This window comes from Microtus pennsylvanicus, chromosome 1 (assembly GCF_037038515.1).
Source record: "Microtus pennsylvanicus isolate mMicPen1 chromosome 1, mMicPen1.hap1, whole genome shotgun sequence".
Lineage (NCBI taxonomy): Eukaryota > Metazoa > Chordata > Mammalia > Rodentia > Cricetidae > Microtus > Microtus pennsylvanicus.
The window spans coordinates 97,515,333-97,538,407 of record NC_134579.1 but is presented as its reverse complement, the minus strand read 5'-3'; the positions used below and the strand labels follow the sequence as shown (position 1 = coordinate 97,538,407).

At 55.5% G+C, this 23,075-nt stretch overlaps 1 protein-coding gene across 6 annotated transcripts; it reads right to left on the bottom strand.

The window, feature by feature from the left end:
- Nucleotides 1-1,558: 1,558 nt before the first annotated feature.
- Pdgfa (platelet derived growth factor subunit A) lies at nt 1,559-21,614 on the bottom strand. 6 transcript variants are annotated; one of them, XM_075974973.1, is made up of 8 exons: nt 21,597-21,614; nt 20,114-20,243; nt 18,697-18,793; nt 13,875-13,985; nt 11,303-11,490; nt 4,834-4,960; nt 4,380-4,448; nt 1,559-2,748 (listed from the first exon to the last, which is right to left on the bottom strand). In XM_075974973.1, exons 2-7 carry the CDS (start codon nt 20,174-20,176, stop codon nt 4,393-4,395), a joined length of 642 nt encoding a protein of 213 aa, XP_075831088.1. In that variant the 5' UTR covers nt 20,177-20,243; nt 21,597-21,614; the 3' UTR covers nt 1,559-2,748; nt 4,380-4,392. The 6 variants fall into 6 exon arrangements, with proteins under 6 accessions (XP_075831088.1, XP_075831072.1, XP_075831079.1 ...); XM_075974957.1 differs by lacking the exon at nt 21,597-21,614 and adding an exon at nt 21,132-21,336; XM_075974964.1 differs by lacking the exons at nt 4,380-4,448; nt 21,597-21,614 and adding an exon at nt 21,132-21,336.
- Nucleotides 21,615-23,075: the final 1,461 nt, after the last annotated feature.

The window sequence follows — 23,075 nt, the reverse complement described above, 5'->3', positions numbered from 1 at the left end:
GAAGAGCTCTGAGCCAGAGGATGGGGACAGATGCGACACACCCCCAAAGACACAGAGGACACCAGAACCCATCCGAAGCATCAGGTCCATCCACAGCTCTGCTTTAAGATACACAGTAGGGGCAGAGAGAGGTCACAGGGCTCGTGGGAGGAAACCCAAAAGGTCATGACCCAAAATTCAAGGTCATAAGCTCATAGAAAACATCAAGGTCAACGGTAGAAATCAAGGTCACAACTCAGTAAGAAATAAGACCACACAGCACAGGGGGAAAGGTCACAGGAGAAAATGCCAAGGTCACATGCATAGGAAGGAATGTTCAAGGTCACTGAGCTGGAAGAAACCTCAAGGCCACAAGAGGAAGCTTCAAAGTGGGAGGAAGAACCCTGAAGGTTGGGATCAGGAGGTGCAAAAGGATTCTCAAGAAATCTCAGGATCACGACACAAAGCTCAAGGCCACAGTCCTGGAGAACCCCTCAAGGTCATAAGAGACCTCAAGGTCATGGACTCGTCAAGGTCACTGGAGAAACATCAAGCTAAGGAGGAAAGCTTAGTCGCTGGGTTCATAGGAAGCAGGCTAAGGTCACAGGAAGAAATCCCAAGGTCACAGGAAGAACCATCAAAGTCAGTTATCAAGGTCACAGGAACTATCAAGGCAACTGGTTGAAACAAGTTAAGAGCAGGAAAACTGAAAGCCAAGGGACTCCTAGGAGCACTGGAAGGTTCCCTATACAGATGAGGCTCAGGGAAAGGCGAGAGAAGGCAGAACTGCTCCCTCAGCAGCGAAGTCTGTGGAGCACCCAGCAGGCCATTCACTCACCAAGGCAGCTCACTTATGGGGTGGTGGTAGGGTGGCAGGGAAGAGGGGTTGGATCCCAGTAGGATTGAGTAGACACCATGAAACAGGCCCACAGGGCTCCCAGCCTGGGGAATTTCCCATGAGCACCAGGCCTCTGGCTCCCCTGATTTAAGGGCCATTAACACTGAACCAAGTGGCTTTGCATAGAGCAGCCTGGGGGGTGGAAGGCCTGGCGTGTGGCACAACCCTCTAGCCTGAGTCACGCTGTTCACCTGGACAGTGTCCAACTAAGACACAGCAAGGGTGAACTGCTACGCTCCTTCTAGATGTGTCTCATGAGAACGTACAACAGCCCAAGGGGAACAGGGACCTCTGATGGCCACCGAGTTTTAAGTTCCAGACCCACGTTGACCCATCCACCGGCTGGTAGCCACTTCAGCACATTGCTGGCTAACACTGGCATCCGGCTCCGTAGAGGTGTTGTCCTCAAACTCACAGGCAGGACAGTCCCCTCTGGTCTGTTCCCATTCCATTCAGGAGCCCAGGGCAGCTAGCTTGTCACTTCTCCAGCCCTGATTCTCTCTAACCCCCAAGCTTTCACACTCCCAAATCAACCATGTGCCCGGCCAGGGTGGGAGATGGAGAGACTCTAGAAAGCAGCAACTAGAAAAACAGGACCACAGAATGCCTCTGGTGTGCATGAAGTTTGTTGATTTTTTTTTTCTCCTTTTAGTTCAAAATAAAAATATATATATAGCAGGCTCTCAGGTATATAAACTGATAATATTAAAAATACAAAGTTCACCTTTACAAAAACAAAACAAAACAAGGAGACCACAAACACACAATTCTGTTTAACAGTGAAGCCCAAACAGCTTATCCAAAATTAATCTCAGTCACATCTTCGCACGGCCATGGAAAGCGTTTAGCAATGGGGTTAGCCACACAGGGGGCTGGGGGAAGGGGCGGCCACTGAATGACTCCCACGTTGTCCTCTCACATGACTTAAGCTAGAAGTTAACGCTAAAGGGGCCGAGGAACACAGGAAGCCAAAGGCGCATCAGAAATGATGTATATAGGTAGGTATACCATGTTTATTTTAATACACCTCATTAGTTTGGCTAGGAAAAAATAACCGTCTCGCTGTCCCAACTTACAGCAGCCTCGTGCGTGTTACCGACGAAAATGTCATCCAAGAGGTTTAAAAAAAAAAAGAAAAGAAAAAGAAAGAAACAAAGAAAGAAAGAAAAAAAGCTAGGCAGAGAATTAAAAAGAAAAAAGCTTAATCACTTTATGGTGTAAAAAAAAAGAGAGAGAGAAAGAGAGAGAGAAAGCAAAGGAAAGGAAAAAGAAATTCCACGTAAGGCCGTCTGGAAAGTCCTAGGCAGACTCAAGCGAGGTGGTGGCTTCCAGGCCCGTGGGCATCTCCCAGCTGTTCAGCTTCCTTGCCTAGTGGAACCAGCGGGCAGCATCCCAGGCAGGCTCCGGGCGTCCTCAGCGAAAAGCACCTGTGCCCACAGGCAGAATTCAGGGCAGTGGCCAACATCGGCTACCCCTCAAGGGTCAGTCCTGCAGGACGGCCCTTCTATTGCCCACCTCAGTCTTTGTGTTTCTTGTGGTGGGTTTGTTGTTGTTGTTGGGTTGGTTTTTTTTTTTTTGGTGTTTTTTTTTTTTAATTTTTTTTTTTGATTTTTTTTTTTTGTGGTTTTGTTTTCGCTCTCTGTGACAAGGAAGCTTTCTCGCTGCCTCTCCGAGTGCTACAGTACTTGCTTTGATGTCACACTGAACAAACGGACACTGTCTCTTTGTCCTCAGACACAGTTTTTCACGGAGGAGAACAAAGACCGCACGCACATTGGCAATGAAGCACCATACATAGTATGTTCAGGAATGTCACACGCCACGTACATCCGTGTCCCGGGAGAGGGCGGCCGGCTCATCTCACCTCACATCTGCGGGAAGAGAGAAAGAGTGGAGGCTATGACCAAAGACAGAAAACACCAGGGCCACTTGGCTCCACGCAACTTTCTTCGTAAGACATAAACTTGATATGTAATTTTTTAAAAAAATCGAATTTTCCACAGTCAAGAATTGGGACTAGACTGGCTGCATTTCACAGCAGAACCCATGCTCCCATTGCACAGATGGAGAAACTGAGGCATAGAAAGTTTATTTTTGCCCTTTCCCCTCTTTCTTTCTTCCAGCCTAAGGCTCGTGCTTGCTGAAGGTCTAGTAGACATTTTGGGCCATGAAGTAACTGAGAAAACAGATACCACCAGCCACACTGTGTGTGGGTCTCTGTGACGAGGCAGACCTATGGTGTGTGTGTGTGTGTGTGCGCATGCGGCTGTTTTATGGTCCTGGTGAACAAACACTAGCTATTACGAGGGTAGACCCTCCAGATCCAAAAGGAGCCAACAGAGCCTCCACTCACAACCTGGAGACGGGTTGCCAGCAGGACACAGGCAGTCATGGGCACACCTGCTCTCACTCGGAGAGGGTCTCTGTCAGCAGTAGGCCCATCAGAGCCACAGGGAACAAGCCCAAGGACTTGCTCGAGGAGACACATGCCCAAAGCAGGCATCCCCAGCCACACTCCTGTGGGAGCCAGGGCTCTCAGACACCCTATCTCTGAGGACTCTCTTGCCCAGAATAACTGTTTGTCTTGGATGCCCCTAAGTCCCATGTGCCAGGAGGAAGGGCTCAGCCAGACAGGCTCCAGTACTCTGGGCCAGACAAGCTGACACTCAGGACAGGCCTGGGAAATGACATGCCTCACCTACATTCCCTACACTTCCGGGGAAAAACTGCCGTCACAGGGTGGGTTTGGAACAAGCATTCCTAAGAGGCTCTACAGCCCTTCGTTACCTAACCTGACTCTTCCAGCTTGGAATACGAGAGTGTTGGCAACCACCATAGGTCCTGACAGTCTTTTTTTTTTTTTTTTTTTTTTGGTTTTTCGAGACAGGGTTTCTCTGTGGCTTTGGAGCCTGTCCTGGAACTAGCTCTGTAGACCAGGCTGGTCTCGAACTCACAGAGATCCACCTGCCTCTGCCTCCCGAGTGCTGGGATTAAAGGCGTGCGCCACCACCGCCCGGCTCTGACAGTCTTTTTGAAGACAGAATCTACAGGACCAAACAGAAAGGCCCACCAGTGACACCTGTTCTGAATTCCCCTCCTGGTCTCACGCAGATGGACGTCTACAGCCTTTTCCCATGCTGCTACCAGTCATAAGGCCTGCCCTGTCCACTTAAAGCTCTTCAGAGCCACGCAGCCTTTAACAAACCTCACCTGTCGCCTGGAAAAGCCTCTCTCCTTTCATCTATCAGTGCAGTGAGCAGCTTCTCCCCAGGTAGCTCCAGCAGAACCAGAGCCCCCCACCCTTCCCGCCACAGGGCACTCAGGTGCCTGATCAATGACCAAGAGAAGGGCAAAGCTGTAGCTGAGAAGAGACCCGGCCCAGCAGCCCCAGAAGCACACAGAGCCTTGAGCCAATCAGGGCCCATGGAAGCTGATTCACTCCTGTGATTGTGTCCCAGCCCTGCAAGGGAGTCCCCCAGCACACCCGGCGGGCAGGGCCTACCTGGTTGGCCGCCTTAGGTGGGTTTTAACCTTTTTCTTTTCCGCTTTTTACCTGATTCCCTACGCCTTCCTGTCAAGGAAAGGGCAGGGAAGGTGAGTGGCCTCCTGAGGGCCTGGGGTGGGAAGCCACAGCAATAAATACTAGAGGGTGTTTATCTTGCAGAAAGAAAGCCCAATCCACCCTGGTGCACAGACACTTCCGGGTCTTTCTCTGCACCTGGACTGGCTGAACGCTGGAAAGGGACAGGTATGCTGAGCAGGATATGAAGGTCAAGACCCTGGGCAGCAGGGCACAGTCTGAAACCAGTGTCTACGGTCCCATCTGGATGTGGCGTCCTGCAAGCCAGTCTAGACAGCTGGGAAATCCAGGCCTGCCGCCTCACTCAGTGGAAGCAACTTTCCCATCACTTTATGATTGACCCACCCGCTGCAAATAAACAGTGGCGGCCACTCACCTGTCTCCTCCTCCCGATGGTCTGGGTTCAGGTTGGAGGTCGCGCACGCACACTCCAGGTGTTCCTCTAACCTCACCTGGACCTCTTTCAATTTTGGCTTCTTCCTGACATACTCCACTTTGGCCACCTGCCAAGGGAACAAAGCCAGTGTCAACACCATGTGCCCGAGGGGGACCTGCCTGGCTCACCCCAAACTGGGACTCAGATTTCGAACCTCCCCAGGGCATCTTCCCTTTACTCAGGCCTGTTTCCATTCAAAATAAACCCCGATGATGCCAGGCAGGCCTACAGCTGCCATCCCAGCACTCTGGAGCTCAGAAGCTCAGGGCCAGCCTGGGCTACGCAGCAAGGGATGCGGTTCAGTTAGCAGGTGCTTGCCTGGCATCCACAAAACACCGATCTCCACCCCCCAGCACCATATAAACCGAATGAACATGGTGGCACAAGCCTGTAATCCCAGGACTCAGGATGGATCAGGAGGATCAGGAACTTAAGGTCATCTTTGACAACATAGACGGCTGAGACCGGCCTGGACTACATGAGACTCGTAAGTACCCAAAAGATCTGAAGGGCACCCAGCAAAGAAAGGGTGAACTGGACACAGGATGGCCGAGAACAGTACTTCTCTGGCATCTGTGTTAGTGAAGAAAACGGAACCTCAGTAGGGACAACAGCGTGGCTACAAAGCTTGCTGAGGGAGGGGCCTCACTCAGAGAGCCATTTCCCTCTCAACTCAGGGTCACGGGACACACAGCAACTCAGCAGGTACCAGAAGTTCATACTGGGCTCTAGAATCCCCAGCCAATCCTGCCCTGGTCCCAGCCAGAGGCTAACCACGACAGCTCGCCATTCTCAGGGCAATACTCTGTCCCATGTGTGTGTCCTGCCACCCCCCACAAACACACACAGCTCCCAACACAGGAATGCAGCTCCACACTCCCATACTATGCTCATACAGCAGTCACTGGGCGCACCCCGGCCCGTCAGGAGCTGCGTCAGGAGGCAGCCTGGGCCACACACCCTCCTCTAGCCCAGCATGAGGTCGCACTAGGGAATGCTCCGGGTCATCTCCCTCAGAGCTCAGACACCAGCTCTCATTTAACCCTCCTGGCCAGCCAGTGAGGAGGCAGGATTGTCACCTCCATGGATAGAAAAGAAAACTCAGGCACAGTAAGCCCTCTCCTGAGGTGACCCGGAGAACATGGCGGCTTGTCCCGACCTCAGTACCGCCTCAAACGCATGCCATCCTCTCAGCCTTGCATACAACCAGCGCCAAATCTGCGTCCTCACATCCTACCATACAATGGGGAAACTGAGGCTGTAATAGTGATGAACCCACCCCGGCTGGCCTACAACACCTATAGAGGTGGCAGCTTCTTGGGCGGTCAATGGTGGGGACAATACCTGGCCCGTGCAGAGTGACTGAGAGAGTGTGGGTAGGGGAACATTCTTCACTGCTCTCCTGAGGGCCCTGACACTCAGGAGCCAAGAGAACCAGGCATCCAGGGCAAACAGCTGCTTCAGGGCACCAGGGACCAGACTCTGCTGTGGCTACCACCTTGGCTACATTAATGGTTAACGTGGGTGCAAAGGGTGCCAGGTACCCGGCGGGCGTGTGAAGTAGTGTGGGTACCTCAGGTGTGAATGCAGTCTGCCAAGTATGAGCTCAGCATGTAGGGCGTGGGGCCAGGGGTCAGGGGCCAAGGGCCAGCCCAGGAGGTTTCGCTGCGTCAAGGTGGGAGGGACAGCAACTCGGGACAGTGAGGGCAGGGGCATCTGAGGTGTAATCGAGCTATGCTGTCCGGATACCTACAATCTGACCTGTGAAATGGGGCAGTGCTCACACCCACCCAGGTAGCTCTCGAAAGAAGAGCAAGGTCACCTCAGCAGAGGCACTCAGAAGTCAAGCAGACTGCATGGTGCAGCAGGCCTGGACCCCAGCGCTCAAGAGGCTTGCTTCAAGTTCAAGTCCAGTCTGAGCTATACACTGAGATGCAGGCCAGCCCGGCTACAGAGCAAGACAATGCATTAAACAAACAAGCAAAAGATACAACATTAAAGAATCACTTAGAGATGGGGGAACAGGGCCACCCTACAGGAGCTAGCTTCAACAGAAGTCAGTATTCATACAAGGCTTCTTACTAAAATGAGCCTCCAAGTCCCGTTCAGGAAGTCGGCAAGTCCCCAGAGGCACCGCAAACCCCAGTCCCTAAGCTCGGAAATGTGGTCTTAGACTCCACCCCAGGGAACAGAAGGGCAACCCCTGTCCCTCCCTTGAAGGGCCCTGGGGTGGGGTTGGGGAGGAGGGAGTTCTCCCAAAGGAGAAAACATCAGCCAGTCCCTAGAGGAGCTGTAGACAGCGGTGCTGTACCCCTGCCACAGTCTCCAACCTCCAAAGATGTTCACAGTCCTTGGAAATCCAGCAAACCTCAGGACTGCCCAGCTAAGCCTAGGCCTCACCTACACACCCTGGCTGCAGGGCAGGTCCAACCTTCCCCTCTGAACCTAGGGGTCCCCTGCATGAGGGGCAACTGATGAGCTGCCCCAGCTGGGGAGCCCCCTTTCTCCCAGACAGTCCCATGTTTACCAGACAAAAACAAACAGAGGTTTATGGGAGCACCTGCCTTGGGAATGCAAGGATTCCAGCCTCTCTGCCACCTCTGTCTGGCCAGGAAACGGCTACATTTTTCCCCCCTCAAGAACATGCTACGAATACTAAATTTTCAAAACTGCCTCCATGAAAGTATAAAAGGAGACGGTAAAGTCCCAGGAGTGCCACTTGCTCCACAAGCAAACCCAGCTCCCTCAAGTTCAACCCAGATGGTCACCTGGCCAGACCTCTGTCTGCTCAATGCCCCCTCCCAGGAGGGCTTGTCCTGACTGCTCCCAAGCCTCAGGACAGTGCTGTCTTTGAGCTGAGACACACACAGCACAGGCCCTCCTGCAGGCGAGCTGCACGGACCCTATTACGGCCTGTTTTACAGATGAGAAACCTGAGTGCAGACCAGTGGACAACTGGTCCAGGTTCCTCAGCTCTCAACTCTGCTTTCTGATAGCCTGGACTTAAAAGGCATGAGGTCCTGAGGCCACACAATCCCAGAGACCAGGGATCTTCCCAGGCCAACCCTCTAACTTGACCAAGAGGGTATTGTGTTCTGGCTCCCAAAGTGTCCCATGGACATCCACTGAAGTGGGAAGCTGGTGCTAGGCCTCAAAGACAGGGGTACCCCTGTCCCATCTGGCCAAGGACCCACACATAGCAGTTGAAAGGAAGAGACCCCAGGTACACACACACACACACACCTGGGATGTCTTCTGCCATGCCGGTCCAGCCTCCTCAGACCCTAAGCCCCTTCAGAACGAAAGCCAGTCTGACCACCTTCTCTGAAATCTTTGCACGGGCTGCCTAAAGGAGCCCAGCTGAAACTTTCTCTAGAACACAGTTCCAGACTCTAGCCAAGTTGGGGGCACAACGAAGCCTGAAGTCTGACCCAGCAGGGCCCTGAGCACAAGACTAGGTAACAAACCTCCCTATACAGCTCAGAAGCCAGGTCAAACAATGGCTCAGAGGTGATGACCTGACCCCTTGGCAGTCCCATGCAATGTAGACAGGAGAGGCCTCACCTCTGTTCAGGCCAAACACCGCAGGTAGCCGCTCCACAAGCCCGGCCTGTGCTCCACTGTGCAGGCCCACAGAGCATCATTTTCCAGCCTTCACAGCAAGGTCTGGAGAACACTGCTAGCTCCTGGGCTCGGGCAGCACACGAGGCCAAAAGGGTGAGGTCCCAGGCTGGGAGATGTCATCCCAGTTAGCACTTGGGAGGCTGAAGTAGGAGTTCAAGGCCTGCCTAGGCTACAGAGCGAGCTTAAAGCCAGCCTGAGTACCTTAACTTAGACCCTCTTTCACAATAAAAACTACAAAGACCTGGGGGCATGGCTCAGTGGTAGTGCACCCGCCTAGAATCCCCCAGTGAGGGGCTGGGGTGTGGCTCAGTGGTAAATGTTTGCCTATAATGAGAAGTCCTGGGTTTAATACACAGTACCACAAGAAAGGACACACACCAGAACCAGGGCTGCTGGCACATATCATACAGGGTAGATATGGTTGCTATGAGCCTCATCATCAGCCCCACCCTGCTGACTCTGAGTCTGGGACTTTTGGGCCCATCTCCCTCCATCCAGGTCATCACCAGCCTCCACCCCAAACGCTGCAGAGCTGGCACCCACAATGGGGCTCCTGTTCCACTGACCTTCTGTCCCCTCGGCCAGAGCCTGCAGGAGCTGGGGCCGGATGTCCCCTCCCAGCTCTGGGTGGGTGGCAGTGGTGGTGTATGTGGGTGGGAGCTTAGAAGGAAGTATGGGAGAGCCTAGCACAACCAGGGCTAGACTGGTCCCTTTCAACTAACCAAGACCCTACCAGGCAAACGAGCCCCATGGGGTAACGGGTAAAGGCACAGTCCCATAAAGCACAGAGAAGGGGCAATCAATCCCAGTGGGCAGCAGTGCCAGTGGGAATGGACAGTTCTTGTCCCAGGGGCCAGAGAATGAAAACCTCCAAGTCAAAACCCTTCCACACCTGGTCACACTAGTCAACCTCCACGCATGTCTCCAGCATGGAAAAGCTACTTCAGAACTCACACTGCCACACTCTTGTGATTCCAGGCAGGACACTGAGGGAGGGTTAACACCAGCCTGGGCTACACAGTGCTAAGCCAGTCTAGACTACACAAGGTAATCACGGTAGGCAGGCAAGGAATGAAGCCAGACAGATCAATAAACAGACAGACCTATCCTAGATCAAACCCATCGCCTGTACCCAAAGAACAAGATGGCAGCTTTCTGGACTCCTCGATATAGCATCAGTGGGAACCCAAGGAAAGGCTGAGACAGGTCCAGGTCACATGAGCTACCAGGGTGCTTAAGCCAGTACCCTGACAGTAGCCAACATCCCTGTCCAACCTTTAGGGTGGATAGCAAACCCAGAGAGCACCCCAGACAAGTCCATGAGAACCCGAGAAATGGGGTGTCCAGCCCTGAGGATGCCTGCAATGACATCAGTCAAGCCCTGGAACTCTCAGGAGACCAAACAGCAGCCATCAAAGACAGTCTCAACTGCAGGTGCCAGGGTTTGGGGTCACAAATAAGGTGCCGAATACAAGTCCTTACCAAGAAGCATGTTCTCCTGGCACCTCCCTTCCACCAGGGCCAAGGCTCAGTGCATGGTTGGGAGTTGAGATGGATTCACTAGGGTACAAGAACGGGCGCCCTGAAATCCTCATGCATAATTCTGGGGAGCCTTCACACAAGAAAAGTAGCCTGGCTACAGAAGCCTGGCTGTGTCAGAAGCAGATGTTATCCTCAGAGGCATGCTAGCCCCTCAGCTGTCTAGAGTTCCTTGTGCCCGCTCAGCTACCCAAATGGTCCACATTTAGCAAAAAGGTCTCAACTAGGTGGAGTCAGTTTTCAGACTGCAGAGCAGCCTAGGGCAATGATGCTCAGCCTGTGGGTTGTGACTCCTTCAGGCTCCCACAGCAGCAAAATACAGTTATGAAATACAACAGAATAATTTTATGGTAGGGGGGGTCACCACAACATGAGAAACTGTATTGAAAGGTCGCAGCACTAGGAAGGTTGAGAGCCGCTGTCCAAGAGTGTCTGATTGGCAGAGCACAGAGGGCTCCAGCTTGGCAACACAGACAACCGCCCTTCAACCATGTTCTTAGACCCATGCCCAAAGCAGAACCAAACCCCTGGGAGCTAGAACCCCTCCATCATCCTGTAAGGAGGCCAGCAACAAGTCCCCAGGAGCACAGAGGGACACACAGGTCCAGACAGGAACAGACTCAAGTTCCACAGTCATCCACACAGATAATGACCATGTATGCCAAACTGGGGGTCTCAGATACCTCTCATGGTGATAAGTGGCTGTTCCCTCTGAGTCAAAACACTCCTTCCTAGAGGGGGCTAGTAAGACCCCGGGAGGCTAATGAAACAAGCACATGCACATAAGCAGTAACAATCGCTGGGGAGAGGAGGAGACCGACTCTCTGGGAGGAAGCTCTAGGGACATGGACTTCTCCAGGTATCACCAAGGTCAGGGCGGGCTTTCCTGTGCTACAGCTGCCTATTATTGAGTCAAAATAACCTCAGCTCCTCAGCAAGCTAGACTTGAGTGAAAACCACCTTCTTTGGTTGGCCATCAGAGCCCAATCCAGATACTATGCTGTCTAGAATAAAGAGACATTTTTCAACAACTCCTCAATGACAGAAGCACGCTGTGACCACTGAATGTCCCACAGCCACTCCTGAAGGTCGCTGAAAGACAGCCCCCTGGCTTTGTACGGAACTGTGTGCTAACAACCTTAAGTCATATGCCCCCCTTCAAACCACCTATCCCCCCCACCCCCACCACACACACCAGCCAAGAGCATCCTGCAAGGCTGCCGACCAGACAGGGCAGGGCTCTCACCTTGACACTGCGGTGGTGGACCCTTGAGGGCTGGCACTTGACGCTGCTGGTATTGCAGCAGCCGGTGCAGCGCTTCACCTCCACACACGGGGGCCAGATCAGGAAGTTGGCCGATGTGGGGTCCACCTGGCTCCGAGGTATCTCGTAAATGACCGTCCTGGTCTTGCAAACTGCAGGAATGGCTTCCTCTGCAAAGGCAAAAGTACTGTGAATCAGGAGACCTAGGAATCTACCAGTAGCACACGAACATGACCCTCCAATCTCCCAACCCAAACTGGAGATGCCCACCTAGGCTAGACCTGGGCAAAGCTCATCCCTGGGACAGCTCTCAGATGAAAAAAACATGCTGGTTGCCAATAGGCCCCTGAACATACAGGGCTGAAACTCACATCAAAGCAACAGACATAGTTCAAGGCCAACCTGGGCAACTTAGTGAGGTCTTGTCTCAAAAGTGAAGAGGGCTAGGAAAATGACTCAGCAATATAACATTTGCCTAAACCCTCTCCCCCAATGCCCACCCATGCCCACACCCGTGAAGTAATAGGAGTGGGGCTCAGTGGCATAATGTTTGCCTAGAATCCCTTCAAGTGAAGAGCTGGGGTGTGGCTCAGTGGTAGAGCCCCTGCCTAGAATCCCCCAGTGAGGGACTGGGGTGTGGCTCAGTGGTAGAGCACCTGCCTAGAATCCCTTCAAGTGAAGAGCTGGGGTGTGGCTCAGTGGTAGAGGCCCTGTCTAGAATCCCCCAGTGAGGGGCTGGGGTGTTGCTCAGTGGTAGAGCTCCTGCCTAGAATCCCCCAGTGAGGAACTGGGGTTTGGCTCAGTGGTAGAGGCCCTGTCTAGAATCCCCCAGTGAGGGACTGGGGTGTGGTTCAGTGGTAGAGCACCTGCCTAGAATCCCCAGTGAGGGGCTGGGGTGTGGCTAGAGCACTTACCTAGCATACACTAGGCACTGATTGGTTCCATCCCTAGTACCCATCTCCTTGCTTTTGCAGGCCAAGAAATGGGAGAACAGCAACCCCAGTCTCCACATAGCCCAGAGCTGAGGACCTGGTCATGAAAGCCAGCAAAACTACACTTATTTGTCCCCCAAGGAGAAGGCAGCTATTTCCTTCCCTGCACTAATCACACAGATGAACACAACCAGTCTGGGGCTACCTGCTTGCCAGGTGTGCACAGCAGGCAAGAAATCCCCTCTGAACCATGGGGGACGCACCCTTCTCTTCCTCAAACAATCCGCATTAGCCCCACAGAACCCTAGACTCCATTGGTTACGATATAATGGCTGCCTGGTAGTGTCCAAACTTTGGGACTAGCCAATCTGGTGAGAGGAGACTGAGGTTACCAGGAAGTCTTTGGGGGCTATCTACTGACTATTCCTGCTGCCCTATCAACACTAAGGGTTCCTCAACCCTAAACTCAGAGCTGGAAGGAGTAGGGGAGCCAGGGTCCTTAGGATAGGAGAGACTCAGGCCAGCTAACCAACCGGAGTGAACCATACCTAGGAGACACAAGGAATAGGCACACTCACAGCTGCCAACACACCCCAGAGGAGCTATGCAGGTGTTTACAGACTCCCTGGGGGCGAGAAAGGAATGGATAAACGAACAGAAATGGGGCCCAGATTCTCTGTCCTCCAGAGGCCTGCACTGTCCTTCTGGATTATGAGTCCCTCTAACACAGAGCCCCCCCCCAACACTGGGCCAGGCACACTGGGTAACTGGACTCAGCCCCTCTTTATCTCCCACCACTGATCTTATATAGAGTCTTCCAAGTGAGTTCCATACAGAGTTCCTTAGCCATCTGAGTAGTTTGCAATCAGTGTGCCTTCCCCCCACCCCCGACATACATAGCTCAGTCAGGAATAGGCATTCTAAGGGTCCTAGCTGGATGACTGAGGCCTGGCTGGAAACATCCATCTATTCTCACCTCAGAAAAGTTCTCTGCTAGCCAACAAGGCATCGATAAAACCCACCATCTTACTGATAACTACATCTCCCAGAAAGGGAACCCACTAGCTCAGGATCACCCAGCAGCCAGCTGGCAAATGGGATACAGGCAGCGGAGCGGTCATAGCTGCAACCCCACCCCAGGAAGAGAGCGCACAGGTACTGAGAGAATCTAATTTTTTTTCTCAGATTGAGGGTCAGGGGGAAGCCTAGTGACAAAGGTGAATGAGGAAGGGGCACAGGAGGAGGTATCCAGCAGACTCCAGGCTGCATACACCCCAGCTCTGCAGCTGAAGCCCAGGAGAAGCACGCTGGAGCTACCATCAGGAACTGGAAATTAAGCTTGGCCACGTTTTCCAACGAAGCCTCCTTGCAGACAGGCCCTGACAAGACCGGGCACTTAAGGAATTTATAATGTTCCCCTCCTGGAAACTCTTGGCCCAGGCACAAGACTGCAGAAGGGCAGGCAGGAGACACTCTACAGAGGAGAAAGAGGGCGGCTTCCATGGGGAGGGCAGAAGGCCAGCGAAGCCTTTGTCTGGTGGAGGAAGGCGAGGTGGCTGAGCACTCACGGCTCTAGTGGGGACCTGCCCCCTGACAGCTACTGCACACCCTCCCATGCTCACCAATACTTCTCTTCCTGCGAATAGGCACAGGCCGCTTCTCGGGCACATGCTTAATGGTGTGGGACCCATGGGCTCTCAGGCTCGTCTCCAAGGCATCCTCAGCCCCTACAGCTGGAGAGAAAAAGATGGTAACCAGTGCCCACAACTATGTGTCATACCCTTGAGACCTCAACAGTGAAGCTTCTACAGCAGCCTTCAGAGCAGGGGGACAACAGCTCAGTCCCCAACCCCAGACCCTCTGCTCCCAGATGGGGTTTCCAACGCGGCACCTCCAACCAACCCCCTACTATCTTGTCAGTAGGCATGTCCCCGAACTGCAGCTCTCCTGTGAAAACCTGAGGTCCTTTCAAGTGGCATTCAGGTACTCTCCCTTGATATGACCTCTGACGGGGACCAGCAGGTCCCAAGGCCACCCAGCTGGGCCCGGTTCTCGAGCAGTACCACTATCCGCTGAAGCCAAGAGGGGAAGGGCGGCAGCCTCTCTCCTGCTGTTGTGTGTACAGGGCCTCCCCTCTTGTAAAGCAGGCTTTGATGAAGTGTCCTAACCTCTGAGGGGCATCGGAAGCAAACGCCAGACTGGGCTGCAAGCCAACCTCCACTGTTCCTGAAATAAGCCTGCTCTGAGGGCCAGAGGCCATGAGAAACAGCAAAGGGGTGCAGCTGCCAGGAGAGTGAAAAACGAGGTGCAGAGTCAAGCCTGAGACTGGAGTCCCGGGAGCCCGGGGAGTAAGGTCCCCCTACAGAAGGGGTGGGAGAAAAGCCAGTGGCTTGAAGGACTGTTCACATGTTGAGGGCCACCAGGTGTGCAGCAAAGATGGGGCTACCCTTACCCACAGAATGGAGAATACAGTTAAGATCAGCCTGGGGAACTTGCCCGTGGGACATAATACCCCCCAAATTCTTCAATTCCTAGGGACAGGAGGACACAGAGCTCCACTACAGGCTGTGTAGACAGATCAGTCCCCAATATAACCTATACCTGGCTTTCCCAAACTGTACCATGCAGATTCCCCTTCCCTGCCACTTCTTCCCCAGGGACACCCAACATTTAGTGACATTCTGCCCAAACGGAGGGACCGCCTAGTATCTGCACACCAATAGGAGACACGCCAGCCTCCTCTACCCTGAGATGTCTGCTACCCACACGTGTAAGATGAAAAGCAAAGACTTGCCTAAGGTGTGAGTGTCAACGATGAATCCGAGCCCAAAAACTATTTAAAATGACTCAATGTTCCAAAGGCACGGACTTTTTTAAAGACCCAAAATAAGATCGGAACTGCTCATGCAGTAAAAATTTCCCGTCAACCAACTGTTACAGAGAAGCATCTCTTCACAAAACAGTGACATGATGAGTCACAACCTAGTGATGACCATCTTGCCATGGCCATACCAACAAGAGATGAATGGGCCATCCACTCATAGGACCTGGGAGGGTGGGCAGTGGTACCAGCTGTGGTCCTCTGATGCCTTGCTTGCCTCAACATGCACAGAGCAGGTGTCACTGACTTTGCAGAAGCCAGGGCACTAGAATCCAGAGATACTGAACAAGAACAAATCAGACAGGCACGTGGTGAACCCCCTTTCCCCAGGAAGTGGATGCAGGAGGATCAAGAGTTCAAAGTCATCCCCAGACACAAAGTAAATCCAAAGCCAGCCTGGGATACACAAGATCTAGTCTCAGGAAAAAAATAATCAAGATCAAAAGAAAGCTGGGACCCTCCAGGTCCAGTGCCCAGAGGCTCAATTCCCTGACCCAAGGTTTCCTGATTGAACTTAATGCAGACAGAAACTCAGCCATAGAGACTGGTTACAGCTCCTACTCATAGAAGCTCAGATCAAGACAGGTAGCGGGCCAGATGTGGTAGCAAAGCGGGCCATTCTTCTCAGAAAACAAAAACAACAAAAAGAGACTGGGGACGTAGCTCAGCAGGAAGAGGGTCCGGAACACATGAGGCCCTGGGTCCCATCCCCAGCATTACATTAAATAAACGTGGTAATGCTGCCTGTAAACCTATCTCCTTGGAAGCGGAGACAGGAGAAGATCCTTGGCAACGTAAGAGTTCAAGGGCAACCTGGGCTATATGAGACCATTTCTTTAAAAAAAAAAATTGAAGCAGTCACAAGCTAACGGTTGATCCACTACCGTGGCATCTTCGATGTGAGGCAGAGTTCTTCTTTGGGAGACTGAGGATGTTTCCCTGTGTGACACAGCAGAGCCTATCATGAATTAGTGGCTAAGCCCTTCTCAGGTCAACCAAGTCATCTCCCTTTGTCCTATGCAGATGTCTCACTGACAATCCCTGAGCGCTAGAGGAAGGACAGACAGAATCCCATAGCTCTGTCCTGGCTATTATAGTATTATAGGATGGGATGTTTATGTATCAGTTACTCAATGACCCATGGGCGCCAGGCCAGAGGCTCTAGAGAACAAAGCTCCCGTTATACACACACACACACACACACACACACACACACACACACACACACACACGTTCGACCTGAACTCCTGAGCTGCAGTTCACAGCAAGGCTGCATGCCAATCTCTGGACCCAAAAGCCACACCGAAAGGCCACTAAGAGCTCCTTGACTTCAGCATGGAATGCTCTGGGCTCAGGGACATTCTTAGCAATGCATTGGAATCCTGCCACCTCTGGAGCTGGGCCACACAGCTAAGGAGCTGCAAGGTTGGGAGGAGATGCCTTCAGGGTTTCCCCATCTGGAAAATGGGGATGCCGCCAGCCCACTAGAAGAGCCATGTGCCAATCACAAAGCTCCACCCACTTAGATGAGGCGTTGGCTGGGGAGCCTGGGACACCCAAGCCTCTCTCTGCTGCCTGCAACCTAGATAGAGGGACATCAAGAATTCATCTGGAGAGGCCACCCCTGGGAACACCCCAGTGAGGACCCCTTCCAGCTGACTCTAAAACTGACTGATCACCACAAATGTCTGCAGCCTGAGCCACAGAGCTCACTTCCAGAAGGAACCAAATGAGAAGGAGGAGAGCCAACCAGCCACTCTTCCCCAGGCCAAAGACTAGACTCCAGTTAGTTTCCACACCAGAGTAGGGGGAAAGACCTGCAGAGAGACCCCATTTGGGGTTGGTGTCACAAAGGGTCCTCCTCCAGTCTTCAAGTCAAAGCCCAAAACCATACTTGGTTCACAGAAGTTTCCCTTGGAGACCTCCAGAGACCTCCTAGTGTCTGACAGGTGGACTGAAGAGGGTGGATGTCCTAAATCCCCTGGGACAGGGACAGGGACACACACACACACACACACACACACACACACACACACATTCTTACAGAAGCAATTTGAAACCTCCAGGGGCAGGACTGCTTTTTCTCTTTGGACCCTCCGAAGGAGGCCCCAACCCAGAAGTCTCCAGCCCCCCATTGGGTACACCGGCTTAACCTAACAGAACCACGGTGCTAAAAGCATTAATGGTGGGGGGTTGGGGAGGCGTGGCTGTAAAGAACAGCATAAGAATGGTCCCAGCAGAAAAGTGAATGGTCCATTTCCCCCCAACAACCCGCCAGCAGGAGGCCCAACCCTGGTTAAAGCAGGGCAGGAAGGCAGTGCACCCCGTCTCCAAAGCCTTTGGGGACCAGCAAAAACTATGGGTGTATTTCCCCAGTGACCCAGGCCTGCACACCAAGGGATCAGATCAAAACTCCCTGTCCCACCCCTGATCTCCAAGGGAAACCCTAGGCCTGCCACTCCTGATAAGGATCAGGCCAAGGATTTCCTGGGTCAAGAAACTACAGAAACGGGGCCGCCTTGTTAAAAAAAATGATTCTGGCAGGCAACAAAAACAGTTCAGGCCTCTCCACCACCAAAATTAGGTACAAATTTCCAAATGGTTAGGCCATGTGATTTTACTTAATTCTCTCACCACTCCCCCTTTTCTGAAAAGTTTGCAGGAGTGGGGTTGGGGGAGATTGTCACTCAGAATTCTTCGCTTTAGCGCCCTTTAGTTCCTCCTGACAAACTCATCGGGTCATTTTTTTTTAAGCTGGTATATTTTATCCCAGCGTGTCAAAAAAGAATACCCAGGCCAAGTGTTCACTTTGTAAAGGTTGTCACAAAAGACAGAAGGAGACCTTGTCCTCCAGCACACAGTGTGCCTCTCCCACCCCCACCCATGACCCTCTATTTTAGCACTTGTCGACCCGAGTCTAATCCAATCCTACATTTACAAATTGTTTTCTACAGGGACTTGGCTTTAGCCCGAGGCTGGGAGCCCCCAAAATAGCTCCAAGCGCATGTGTCCCAGGCGCGCCTTTTTTAACAGGATAAAGTTGAGAAAAACATTGGCCTCCTGTGGATACCACAGGGACCCAGCCCCGGGCAATCAAGGCACCAGGGAGAGTAGTTTACAAAAGGCCCGGACCGACTAGCTTCTCAACGCAATGGGGGACCTAGCCAGGCGGAAGACCTGCTAGAGCCGCGCGCCCTCCGGGCGGGCTCCCGCGCTCCAGGACCAGAGGCGGCCGTTGACCCGCACACCTGGCAGGGTCTTTCGGCACACTCTAAAGCTGAACTTTCAGTGACACACCCGCTGCGTTTCCCTTAAATGCAAAAACAACCCCCGGGCGAGCGAAGCAACCCTCGGCTGCTGCCGCTGGGAGAGAAAGTGGCGGCTGCAGGAGAAACGCCTGACTCATACGCCTGGGCGTTTATGGCCGGCGAGTGGAGTCTGACCTTTCGGTGCGCTCCTGCGCAGCACCCGGCCCGGCCGAGCGCTGGGTACGGTTCCTTTCGCGAACTGCCCGCCCCGCCGCCCGCGCCCTTCCCGCAGCCAGGGGCAGGGGCGCGATTTACCTACGGAGTCTATCTCCAAGAGTCGCTGGAGGTCCCGGATGCTGTGGATCTGACTTCGAGCCAGCCGCTCGATCAGCTCTCGGGGTATCTCGGCTTCCTGCAAGCAGACCACACCGTCAGGACGCGCCCAGGGGTTCCAGCCAGGCCCCAGGGGTCACGCAGCCCCGCCCGAACCCCGCCAAGCTCTAGAACCAGAGGCTCGGGTGGGGCTAGATGGGACCCCCCCAAGTCCTCCACCCCATTCCTGTCTGTCTGACCTTGGTAAGAAAAAAAAACACCCCAACACGGCCCTGACATGTTCAGACAAAAAAGCACCAGCGATCTGGCCCTCCCCAGGGTGTCCGGGGGCAGTTAGGGGCCCGAAGAGTTTCTGGTTTAATCGCTAAATCCACATGTAGAAAGAGAGGGTTGAAATGCGTCACGGATCCATGCCTGGAGTCACAGCAGCCCCAACACTTTAATCTAGCCTGAGGGTTCAATTTCACTCCCGGGAATCCTGGGCCGAGCCCGTAGGGGAGAGGGTCTTCGCGCACCCCCGCACGCACGAGCGCGCTGTCGCCCCACCCGGCTCCGGCCCAGTCACGGCCCTAGTGCCGACTAGGACGCCCAAATCCAGTGGGGCTTAAAGAGGCTGCAGGGAACGCAAGGGGTTAAATATCCACCTCGCGCCTCTCCGGTCCCTGCCCAGACCACCCCCACCGCTCAGCCTCCCCCACTCTCCCTCCCAGTTTTTTTTAAAGGGAGTCAGGGTCGCTGGGGGACTCAACCACGAAGTTCCCACGACAGGGGCTGTGGAAAGTCATTCATCACGGCAAAGCTCCCGGGGACTGGGGGTGGTGGTAGCGGTGGGAGGGCGCGGGTGCCTGGCCCGGCCCCATCTGCCTCGCTCAGCCACCTGTAAGCAGGCCCTGGGCGGGCGGAGACTGCCCCAGCCCCGCGTCCGACTGGGCTTGGGGACCGGGAACTAGGGACTGCGGCTGGGCGCTGCCCACCCTGCCCATTCCCAGGCTTCAGCCGCACCCTCCTTTACCTGCTTACTGCCCGCCCTAGTCCCCTCCCAGGGCATGGTCAGTTTACACACACCCCCTTTCCCGCTGCCCGCACCCCGTTACTGCATTGTCCGCTGCGTTCGGGCTGCCCCTCCTGGAAAGGCACCCACAGACCCCCGAAGTTTCTGCCCACTGGTTCACCTCGCGGCTCCCCCCGTCCCTCCCCAAGGCGGAGCGACGCAACGCGCTGGAAACTCACCAGACACACTTGGGCATGGCAGAAAATAGAACCCAGTTGGGAATTTTTTTTAAAATTACACCACCCTGGCAAAAATCGAAATGCTCTTCGCAGAGCTTGAAACAGGTAGCCGAGGGGGGCGTGCGCAGAGGGAGCCAAGAAGGGACGGAGGCGCGGGGGTGGCACCCACCTCGGCCAGGGCATGGGCGAGGTATCCGCAGCCGAGGAGCAGCAGGCAAGCCCAGGTCCTCATCGCGTCCCGAGGCGCTGGAAGCTCGGCAGGGAGGCGAGGCCGCGGGGCGGGCTCTCCAGCCGGGCTCCTGTGGCGGCGAAATTCAGTACCATCCCTCAGGGAGCGCGGCCCGGAGGAGGGTGGCGCGGAGAGCAGGGAGCCTGCGGAGCGCGCCCGGCGCGAGCAGCGAGTGCAGAGCCAGCGAGGAGGAGGAGGAACAGAGTCGCGCCGGGAGCCTCCTGGGCCGCCGGGTAGGGGGTGGGGACGGAAGGGGCGGAGGGCGGGGGCTGGGCTTCTTCCTTGGTGCGTTCCCCGTGCTGGCCGCCGCCGCGCTCGCTCCCCGTCGCTGGCTTTAGGAGCGACCCGGCCGGTAAATCCGCATATTTGCTGCCATCAGCCCCGGGAGGGGACCACGGAGCGGGATTGCAGCTCCCGCCGCACCACCGATCACCTGTCTGGACTCTCGGTCCGGTAGCGGCAGCCGCCTCGCTTCTCCCTGAAGGCTACGGGCAGCCCCGAGAGCCTGTCCCTGGGCCTTCCTCTCGCCGCTGCCGCCCCGGGCCGGGCACGGCGCGGCGGCCCAGCACAGCGCGGCCCGGCGGCCTGCGTGCGCCCCTCCGCGGCGCGCCCTCGGCTACGGCGCGGCGCTCCGCCCTCCGCCCGGGCAGCTCCGGCGGCCGCGCCGCCTGGCAGCAACCAACCCGCCCGGGGCCTCGCTGCGCCTCTCGCACGGGCCGGAGGGCGGGCAGAGGGCCGAGCTGGCGCCGCTGGCGCCGCCGCAGCAGCCGCGGGAAGACCAGAGGAGGAGGTGGAGAAGGGGAAGACGCAAGCAGGCCGGGCTCCCGGAGTTGAGCGGGCTCCGTAGGACGCGCGTGTGGAGCCGGCCGGCGACAGGGAGGGGGTTATAGCGCCGCCACCGCGCCCCTCCCCCGCCCCCGCCCCCCGCCTCCCCCGGATTCCGGCCCGGGACCCGCACCTCGGAAGCGCGCAGGGGTATCGCGGGCCAAATCGGGCCCGGCCGCCACCGCCACTGCAGTGGCCACACACGCGCTCACGCAGGCAGCTAAATGCATCCAAGCTCGGCGCCCGCGGCTCAGAGCCCACAGGCGCCGGGGCTCCCGGAGCGCCCCTCCCTCGAGCTTGCCCACCCTTCAGTGCCAGCTGCAATCCTGCGGCACCGGGCGGGGAGGGGAGGAGGCCGCTGCAGAAGCACGGCCGTCTCCGGCTCGCCTCTCTCTCGGGCCCCAGCGGCAGTAAAGGGCAGCGCCCAGAGCTGCTGCGCCAAAAAGGGCATGAGAGCCGGCCCGGCCCCCGCCCGGCGCTCGGGCCGCTTCCCACCGTGCGGATCCAGGGCTCCAGCCTTCCCCTCTCCATAAAAGGAGGGGGAGTGAGTCTCTGCGGAGAGGCGGGGCGGGTTTAGGGGCGCGTCTAGGGCACTCACCTGACGGCTGCCACGCGCCCGCGCCCCAGAGCCAAAGCTTGGGACACCTGATTGAGGAACTTGCACTCTTGTGTCGAGGTGGAAACGAAGCCCGGGTCGGGGAGGAGGCTGCCGCCTGCCTCATCGCCACCTTGACACCCTGCACCCTCCAGATCCCTAGCCCCTGGCCGAAGGCCCAGCCGCACCCTGAACCCGGGGAGCTGAGGGGGTAGAAGGAAAGACAGAAAAGAAGCCACCGGTGAGGAACTCCTGGGTTCTGCCTTGGGATCCAAGGGAACGCAGAGCGCCACCTCCGGCCAAGTCATAGCACAGACCGGGTGGCGGGGAAGCTACACGGGGGCAGAAGTCTGATCAGGGTTGGACGCCTGCAAGACAGGGTTGTCCCACTGCAAGACAGATTTCAGGTGGGAAGTGACCCGACGGCAAGGCCAATACTATATCAGTGCCTCGCCATGCACCGGAGTTAGGGGATTTGTGGATCTTTCGAATCCCAAAGCTAGACAAGACTAGGGCTCCGAAGACCAAAACGTTCCACGGATAGGAGTGTAATAGAGAATACTGCCCGTCCAGTTCACTCCTTATCATATGGATTAACCCGTGCACCCAGCCCCAGTCGACACCCCCTCCCCAATCTCCTTTGTCCCCAGACAAAGGCGCAACGGGGCAGGAGCCTTTTATCCCCAGCTCCCCGGGTTCTTGCATTTCAAAGGCCAAGTTGGAAGGGCCCTTCTAGGGCGGCTCACCTAGCCCCAAATACCTGGGGGAAGAGGGGGTATCGAGCCTCCCCTGATAATCGTTGCAACCGGCATCTACTGTTGTTACACAGACTTCCTTAGGCTTGCAGCCTCCCCCCCCCCGCATCGCCACGCCCCTGCCCTAACACCTGAGGTGCTCAGAAGATAAGATGACACCCCCTCTTGGCCTAACAAGGGATTCTGGAAAACATTGGGAAGCGCCCCACCTCGAGGTCCTCGAAAGCCAAGGCCTTATCCGTGTTGGTGGAACTTTGTGCAGCTCTGGCGATGGAGGCTCACTGGATGGCTTCTGGCGGCGACTACCAGGACCCAGCTGGACCTGGGTAGAGCTCCTCACCTTCTTATGCCGAGAGTCCTGCGCGTCCTGTCCTGCCAAGCCCTCGGGCTCCTCGCAGGCAGAGAGGACCAAAGGACACCTCTTTGCAGTTCGACGACCCGGTGTGACAGTGGATATGGGAATCCAGGAAGAAGATCGGGTTGCATTGCGGAGGGGATGCCGCGCCCGTCCGGCCACCACCTCCGCGTGGAGGCCCGCGGGTTCCTGGGGACCCCGCCTATCTGTGCTTTTCTCTCCCCCTTACTCTGGCGCGGCAGGGGCGCCCAGCTGGAAATCAGAGCAGGGCAGAAGGATTTCTGAAGGTGCAAGGGGACATCTGGGGCCAGAGTTAAGCTAGGCCTGGATGCAGTGCCGGGGATGCGGGAGCTGCGGGGAGCTGGGTGCAGG

What these genes read in the sequence shown, in the direction of transcription:
- Pdgfa (XM_075974973.1), bottom strand. Translation starts at nt 20,176, where the DNA reads ATGAGGACCTGGGCTTGCCTGCTGCTCCTCGGCTGCGGATACCTCGCC. An exon ending in TCGCCCATGCCCTGGCCGAG is followed by an intron (nt 18,794 to 20,113) that starts GTGGGTGCCACC and finishes GTCTGCTTGCAG; the next exon opens with GAAGCCGAGATACCCCGAGA. An exon ending in TCGCAGGAAGAGAAGTATTG is followed by an intron (nt 11,491 to 13,874) that starts GTGAGCATGGGA and finishes TTGCCTTTGCAG; the next exon opens with AGGAAGCCATTCCTGCAGTT.